At 51.7% G+C, this 8,150-nt stretch overlaps 1 protein-coding gene across 1 annotated transcript; it reads left to right on the top strand.

Annotated features, from left to right (window-relative positions):
- The first annotated feature begins 106 nt into the window (after nucleotides 1-106).
- Tppp3 (tubulin polymerization promoting protein family member 3) lies at nucleotides 107-3,804 on the top strand. The gene is made up of 4 exons (XM_026413249.1): nucleotides 107-315; nucleotides 2,664-2,857; nucleotides 2,971-3,124; nucleotides 3,265-3,804. The coding sequence occupies exons 2-4, from the start codon at nucleotides 2,670-2,672 to the stop codon at nucleotides 3,451-3,453; spliced, it is 531 nt and encodes a 176-aa protein (XP_026269034.1). The 5' UTR covers nucleotides 107-315; nucleotides 2,664-2,669; the 3' UTR covers nucleotides 3,454-3,804.
- The last annotated feature ends 4,346 nt before the right edge of the window (nucleotides 3,805-8,150 follow it).

Below are 8,150 nucleotides of genomic sequence, written 5' to 3'. Positions count from 1 at the left end.
GGGAGGGGAGGGAGAGGGCTGTATGGCGAGCTGTGCCTGCGCCCAGCCTGGAGAGCGGATAGGGCGGGGTCTGGTGGGCGGAGCCAGCATGACCTTGGTCACTCTCCCGCCGAGACAGTCTCGGGGGTGGGACTCGCCGTCTCTATGGAGACCGAGAAACAGGGGATAATACTGCGGAGCCGCCCGGGCTGCAGTCCCGCCAGGGAGCCGGCAGGGAGCGGAGCTGCGGAGCCGCCTGGTTTCCCGCATCAGTCGGTCCATTCCTGTGTCCTGACCATCTGAAGCGCTGCAGGAGCAGCCACAAGATAGAAGCCGGTAGGATCCCCGGACGCCGACCACCTTAATCAGTATCCTGCACATAGAGGGGTGGGTGGGAGCGACCTGGAAGGGGTCCCAAACCCGGATGATATAGAGCCCAGTAAACCAGCTGAGCTGCCCTACCCAGGCCCCAAGCGTTCCACCCGCCAGCCCCAACCTCCTTGCTAGGCTGATTGATGACTCCAGCTGTCCCAGCAGGAGCGGAGCGGATGGTGGCCTCAATTCAGGGGCGTGGCTACTCCATCCATGGCCTGCAGACCCCTCTGGCTGCCGCCTGTGACTGTACTCCACAGCCCCGAGATCACCCAAAATGCATTTTCCCACAGACGGGAGTGAGCACTGGATGCAGGCTCCTCCTAGTTCTTTATGACAAGCTTCATGTGGCACCCAAACTCTCTTGGATATTATTACCCTTGGTAAAACAAGTGCAGAGCTGTAGGCCCCTTCTGGGAGATGGTACCCAGTGGGAGGGAGGGGGAGTGCAGTGCTGACTGGGGATGTCTTCCCAGAGGTTCCCAGAGGTTCCCAGAGGTGTAGATCTCTGGGTGCTCACAGTGCCAGAGACTGCAATTTAGAGATGGTGGTGAGGGTGGTCACCAGGAAGCAGAGGTCAGTGTCAAGGCTAGTGGTGATGGAAGACAAGGGAGCTGGGCAGAAACCCAGGCTGTGATCACCTTTTGTATAAGAGGCAGAGAGTTAAAGATGGTAGCCAAGACTGAGGGTGTGGTCAGGGGGTGGTCTCAACATAGTGCCTGGAAATCTGGAAATTTTAATGTGTGAGGTGGACACTGGTGGGCTTCAGTCCAGTACTTTGGATGTGTGAACAAAGTGGGTGCCAAGGGTGTGGTCAGGGGGCCTTGATAAGAATTGTGGGTATGTGAGGGGTTGGGTTGCTGAGTCTTTGGTTAGGGAGGTCTCAGGGCTGCAGGTTGTGCATGGGGATGCTGCATGTGCCGTACAGGTATGGTCAGGGAGGCTTCAGTTCAGGGCTGTGTTCAGTGAAGGGAGTTTCAGTGCAAGGCTGAGGGTGTGGCCAGGGGATTAGAGTGGAGGGCTATGGGTGTGAAGGGCAGATAAGGGTATTTCTAGGGGGGTCTCAGTGCAGGTCTAGCATATGTAGGGGGGAATGAAAGCTGGGGGAAGGGTCAGGTCTCAATTCCAGGGCAGTGGGTGTGGCTGGAAGAGGCCGCAATGCAGAGCTGTGGGTGTGGTCAGGGGTATAAGACCTAGGGTGTGGAGGGCCAGTGGAGTGCATATGGGCTGTGGGAATATGGACTGATGTGGTTGTTCAAGGGTGTGGCAAGGAGACCTCAATGGAGGGCTGAGGTAAGGGACATGTGCTTTAGTGGAGGATCACAGAACAAGGCCATGGTCCTACTTGCCAGCATGCTTATTTCTTCTAGTTATTCTACAATCCCACTTAAACTGGTCCCCAATCTCATGCTTCTCCTAAATTCCACAGACTGGGAGGTTACAGCCCTAGTGGGTGGCATGGGGCCAGGAGGCCATGGTTGTGCCCTAGGCGCAGGGAGTGCTGGCGTGCCCCACCCGTGGGCCTCAGCTCCCCAGCCCAGCCCAGCCCAGCCCAGCCCAGCCCAGCCCAGCCGAGCAGCACTGGGAGCTTCTCCCTGAGCTGCCCTGACACCATCCTGCCCTTAGCAACATTCTCCAAGCAGCACCACCCTCCCTTAGCAACTGTCTCCAGGCTTCACAAACTGTGGCCAGGCCAGCCCCAAGCTCCCGCTCCCCTCATGTTTTTGTTTAACAGCAAATAGTAACAAGGCTCCGGCTGGGCCAGCTGCACCCCTGCCTACGGCATGTATGTTCTGGCTCCCTTCTCAGGCCTGGGCTGGGTTTTACTAGGTCTTCATGACCCTTACAGAGATAGTCATTACTAAATACCTGCCCAACCAGTAGCCTGTCCTGTCCCAGACCCACCTTGGCATGGAGCTTCCTGGGAGAGGGGCCTTGCTCTGCCATTCTCACTTCCACCCAGGCAGGCCTTGTGCCAGGGCCAGACAGAGCCATGGCCCCAGCTGCTATCCTCACAGTCTTTCTGGACAGTACCACTCTGTTCCCAGCTTGTTGTGGGCATCATGATTTCATCTTCTAAGCTCAGAGCCAGGACTGGCACTAAAGGACAGGACCTTTCTTCTTAGGGCTCTTCCTCTGGGCTCCAGGCAGACACTGAGTACTGGTCCCTCTCCCCAGTCCCAATCAGGGTCTGTGGCAGAAGAGGTGCCAATTCAGACCTTGAGGGTTTTGACTTAGAGGCAGTGATATCCTGGGTCTTGGGAGGGGGAGGGGCAACATGGCTGGGAGGTGATTGAGGTGGGTCCCCACAGGGTGGCATGGCAGCAAGCACAGATGTAGCTGGGCTGGAGGAGAGCTTCCGCAAGTTCGCCATCCATGGTGACCCCAAGGCCAGCGGGCAAGAGATGAATGGCAAGAACTGGGCCAAGCTGTGCAAGGACTGCAAGGTGGCTGATGGAAAGGCCGTGACAGGGACTGACGTCGACATCGTCTTCTCCAAAGTCAAGTGAGCCCTATGCAGCCCCTGCTTCTTCTGTTCCCAGAAGGTGGAGAATTGGGGGCTGGAACCAGGGAGGATGTTGAGAAGGGGAAAACTAATGGTGCATATGTGCATGACAGGGGAAAGTCTGCTCGGGTTATCAACTATGAGGAATTCAAAAAGGCCTTGGAAGAGCTGGCAACCAAGCGGTTCAAGGGGAAGAGCAAGGAGGAGGCTTTCGATGCCATCTGCCAGTTGGTGGCAGGCAAGGAACCAGCCAACTTGGGTGTCACTGTAAGTGCTCTGCTGGTCTCTGGAGGCCACTGAGGGAGATGGGGGAATCTTGGCTGGGGGTGGGAAGGGAGAAGCCTCTCTCACTAGGGCATGGCTGCGCATGGCTGACTTCTGCCTGCCTGGAAATTTTGTTCAAACAGAAAGCAAAAACAGGGGGTGCTGTGGACCGGCTGACGGATACCAGCAAGTACACGGGCTCCCACAAAGAGCGCTTCGATGAGAGCGGCAAGGGCAAGGGCATTGCTGGACGGCAAGACATCCTGGATGACAGTGGCTATGTGAGTGCCTACAAGAATGCAGGCACCTATGATGCCAAGGTGAAGAAGTGAGGCCAGGGAAGGCGCCCACTGCATCTGCCCCTGCCAGAGGCTCAGGCCTGGGCATAAGGGGCACATGGAGCAAAGAAGCCCGGTCCCTTTCCTGCTGGACCTGCCACCCAGAGCTTCCTGCCCAGCCCCATGAGGCCAGCCTACCAGCCCTCTGACCCAGACTACTCTGTGTCCCCTTCCTCCTCCTCTTGCCTCTCCAACTTCTAAGGAAAGTCTATGCCTATAGCCTCACCACCCCAACCTGGTCCCAGGCATGGCTGACTTCTGCCTGCTTGCCTCATATTTAAGCTGCTGCTCTGGCCAAGTGCCTAATTCTTACCCAGACCTCAATAAAGACACCTTTTGTACCAATTGGCCTGGTTGGGTACATGATGACATTCACACCCAAGTACTGCCCTCAGTATCATCATTCTGCTACATACACATCCTATGGGTCTCCCTCCATTCACTGGCAGCCTACCCAGAAAGAGGGAGACATAGGAGTCCCCTTCCAAAGAGCCAGACTACCAGAGATGTCCCTCAGGGAAATGCAAAGCCTTTTAACTGGGCCCTGACCCTGAGTCCTGACCTCAAAGCCTGCCTCCCTGCAGTTAGTGCCTAGTATGCAGACTTGGCCCCTCTCCACTTGCACAGCCTGAGAAGGGATGAGATAGCAGACCTGGCCTGGGCCAAGTCTTGGCAGAAACCCTGGGACCAGGCCTCGGCTCTAAGCCTACCAACTGGAGGCTACCAAGGCAAGTTATTTGGGGATCCATACGAAAATCTCAGATAATCCAGAGTCAGGAGGAACCTTAGAGAGTACATAATTTAACTTCCTCATTTTATAGCCAGGAAAACTGAGGCCCAGAGAAGGAAAGTGTTTCTGCAGATGAGGCCCAACCATGCCTTTTGCCTCATGCCTTTTAACACATTAGGCTCCAATACTGATTTTTAAAAGTAGGGCTGAATGGCTAGTAACAGAGCCTGGCTCTGTGGCAGAGGTAGGAGGTGGAGAGAGGGTGTCCCACAGTGAAGGGGCCTTTTCTTGTTGATTCCCTCCCATGTATTCACCATTCTGGCTGAATGGGTAGGGCCTCTGGTTCTGAGGGCTCTGGATGTTTCCAGATCATGAGGTTCTGGGTGTTGGGCCAGAAGTATTCCTAAGCCCACGGCTTTGGCACCTACTGTCTTCTTTTCAGCTATGACAAGAGGACTGATGGCACCTAGAGCCTACCTAGGAGATGGCAGGTCCCAAGGGTTCTAGAAAAGGCTTGAAATGCACATGCTCATGAGCACATGCCCTATTTCTGGTACAATGAAAACAGTGCAATTATTCTCTCATCCCCCAGTTTGTTCCTGCTTTAGGTCGCACTGAAATCCCTAGAGCCCAACTACTTGGGGATTGGAGGTGTATAGAAATAGTGTGTCTCAGACAGAGAAGCTGGAGGTCAAGTGGGAAGCCGAGGGCACGAATTGACACCTGACCTCTGCAGAGCCTTGTCTCCCAGCCAACAGTAAGCAGCAGGCTCCTCCTCACTGGGCTCTCCACCTTCCCTCCCTCTACCTTTCCCGCTGGCAAGCAGAAGAGGAGTGATCCCTTCTAGCCTTGGGAAATCTGAATTGGAAGTTTTACCACAGTGAGCTTAACAGTAGGGAACCCAACCCCTTCTGGCTTTAACTTACCAAAATACTCTCATAGCAACCTGAATTTACCTGTATTCAAACTGAGTCACCCTCCCAGCTACTTGAACCAGCCCGTATGGAGGGGAGAAGCAACCTGTCCATTCCTATGACTGGCTTGGAGGAACCCAGAGAGAACTGGCTGAGCCCCCAAACTCTACCTTGGAGTAAAGCCCTTGTGCTTCTTGAAAAGCTTCATGGAGCCTGGGAGAGATCAAGGCCACTCAGGGCCAGGAAGATGCTTAAAAACCAAATGGGGCTCCCAGAATCTGGTGCAGGGCAGCCATTGGTGAACAATATCACCACTGCTGCCCTGGCATTGTGTTCTTCCCCCTCACAGCCTCTTTATGGTGGAAAGCCTTGGGTACCCTTACTAGCAAGGCTAGGCATACAAGGAAGGAAGGGGAGGTTCTATAGGTTGGAGAGTTAAAATCTTTCTGAGCTGGGCTTTGTGGCACATGCTTGTAATCCTAGAGATTCAGAAGGCTGAGCAGGAGGATTGCAAGTTTGAGACCAGCCTTGGCAATTTAATGAGACCCTGCCTCAACATAAAAGAAAGGGCTGGGGACACAGCTCAATGGTAGAAGCACCACTGAGTTCAATCCCCAGTATTGCAAATTAAAAAAAAATGCTTCTGTATAGCTAGGGGTAGTGTAGGCCTGTTGGGGTGGCTGTGCCCCTCCTTCTGGGCACAAAACTCTCCTGAGGACTTGGGTGGTAAACTCTTGTTTTTCACTCTCTTCAGGGATTTTCCACCTTCCACGTTGGCTTCAGTTAGCCCCACAGGGCAACAATTCCTTGGCCCTTCTCTTGACAGCCCAATCTTTACCCCTGCCCTCAGGACTGTACCACACAGGGAAAATCAGAACCAGAAATAAATTCCCCAGGAGCAGTCAGCAGCCAGAAGAGGTGCCAGCTTGTGTCAGGGCCAGCTACTTTCTGTGACAAAGGGTGATGATGTAGAAGGTGATTTAGTTTGGATTAGGCTCTTTGCTTCTCCTTAGAGGTGCCCTGAGTAGATTCTGAGTCTGCCATTATCAGATGTTCATCCAGATGCAGGAAAGCCCGGGGCAGTAGAAAGAAGTATATTATTTCTCCTCTAAGGGTCTGACTAGCAGGTTGGCCTATGCCTGGCCTAAGTCCTTGAAATGTGACAACACAGGGCTGTGAAGTCAATAGACAATGCTCTCCCTTCTTGGGCAAGGCTTAGGCTCTTTTTTTTTTTTTTTTAAATATTTATTCTTTTTAGTTTTCGGCGGACACAACATCTTTGTTTGTATGTGGTGCTGAGGATCGAACCCGGGCCGCACCCGTTTGCCAGGCGAGTGCGCTACGCTTGAGCCACATCCCCAGCCTCGGCTTAGGCTCTTTGATAGTTTCTCAATGGGACAAGGACAGGCCCAGAAAAGTGGCTGGGTGGGGAAAAGAGGCTCTTTTGTCATTTCCACGGAGCACAAACTCACACCAGTTCCCTTGGAGCACATAGGTCAAAGATATGTACAGCTCCTCTGTACAGCTGCCTCTTGGGAAGCCAAGTACAATCTGGAGATCTGTAGATTTTATTTACAACTAGGAAATGTGGGATCTTCATGTCTCATTAGTATGGCAATAAGCCTCCTTCCCTGCACAGCACCATAGTCCAAGCACAAAAGATTATCTAATCCTTCCACCCACCTCTTTCTCTGATGTAGCCCTGAAGGTGAAGAGAAGTATAACATGGCATTAAATTGACAGTCATTCACCCTATACCCTCTCTGAAAACATAAGCTACTTGGGAGAAGTCTGAAGCAGAAATATAACTTGAACCATTTTCCCCATTGAGGTTTTAAATGCCTAATGGATCAGAATTAAAGAAATACAGTATACTTTTGTATGTGAAATGGATACTGAGCCCACGCTGGCACACTCAGAAGCTGTGTCTCTGTTATCTAGTTCCTCTGGGGTTCTTCCTTGTGCCACATCATTGCCAATCCATTCTTCTCACAGAGAAAGCCTCACTCAAGCCCCTACTCCTGGGCCTCTCTAATCTAAAATCTTCCAGGAGCCACATGACCTCACTCCTGCTACCTTCTTCTTGCCCCTTTCCTTCAAGGTCTGTGTGTGTACTACTTCTCTGCAGCTTCTCTCATTGCTTTTGCTCTTGGCCCTATGCTTTGCCTAGTCTAGTAACTTTTTACTTATTCCCAGGCACCTCTTACTTATTCTGAGGTCTCAGTTGAATGTCCTCTGGGGACATATTCCTAACATTACATTTCCTAGGCTATGACTCATTGCCACTCTTACACTTTCATGGAATCATGTCCCACCTCGGACCCTGCCCCAGAATCCCTCTGAGTGCTCCAGACTCTGCACTCCTGAGGCGCTGCATCCTTTCATTCTGCTCCCCTCCTTCTCTTCTGTCAGCTCCCACTCACACACTAATCCTGGCCATGACCTTCCCCATGCTGGGATTCCTTACTCTCTTTCTCTGGGGCATCTTTCTCTTCAGGGTTTTTGTATAGACCTGTTTGGTCCTAATTCAAAGCTTCAAGTTCCAGAATTGTTTCAAGTTAATTTAAAATACATAATTTTGACTATGCATTACCAAAAAGAAATACCTTAATGCTGTCCCCAGACCAGCATGAGTTTGTGCTTTATTCCTGATTAAACAAATCATGGGCTACTCCAGGGCCAACAAACTCCAAATGTGTTTGGTGAATCCATATATAGAGAGTCTCTAAAATTTCTTTTAGCACAAAATATATTTGATGGATGTTCTTTTGTGACTTTCTACTACACACTATCAAATGACACTGGGGGAAGTGTCCAGTGTTTTTTCCTTTTTGACATTTTCAGTCAAATGCCTCTGTATGACATGATGCAATTTCTGTGGGCAGAAGGAAAAAAAATGATTCAAGGGGAGGACATAGAGAAATAAAAAGAAGGGACAATACAATGTAATCAGAATAAGCTTTTTTTTTTTTTAATATTTTGCTGGTGGCAAAGACATTGCAAGCCCTCCATGGATATGTGAGAGTAGACAGTGAAGGTGTTCAGTG

Source organism: Urocitellus parryii, chromosome 15 (genome assembly GCF_045843805.1).
Source record: "Urocitellus parryii isolate mUroPar1 chromosome 15, mUroPar1.hap1, whole genome shotgun sequence".
In the NCBI taxonomy this organism is placed as follows: Eukaryota; Metazoa; Chordata; class Mammalia; order Rodentia; family Sciuridae; genus Urocitellus; species Urocitellus parryii.
The sequence above is the reverse complement of the archived record's forward strand: the minus strand, read 5'-3'. Positions and strand labels throughout refer to the sequence as shown.

Bases quoted from the DNA above. Each gene is read 5' to 3' on its own strand.
- Tppp3 (XM_026413249.1), top strand. From the start codon at position 2,670: ATGGCAGCAAGCACAGATGTAGCTGGGCTGGAGGAGAGCTTCCGCAAG. The intron at 2,858-2,970 runs GTGAGCCCTATG...TGTGCATGACAG, and splicing joins ATCGTCTTCTCCAAAGTCAA to GGGAAAGTCTGCTCGGGTTA. The intron at 3,125-3,264 runs GTAAGTGCTCTG...TTGTTCAAACAG, and splicing joins CAGCCAACTTGGGTGTCACT to AAAGCAAAAACAGGGGGTGC.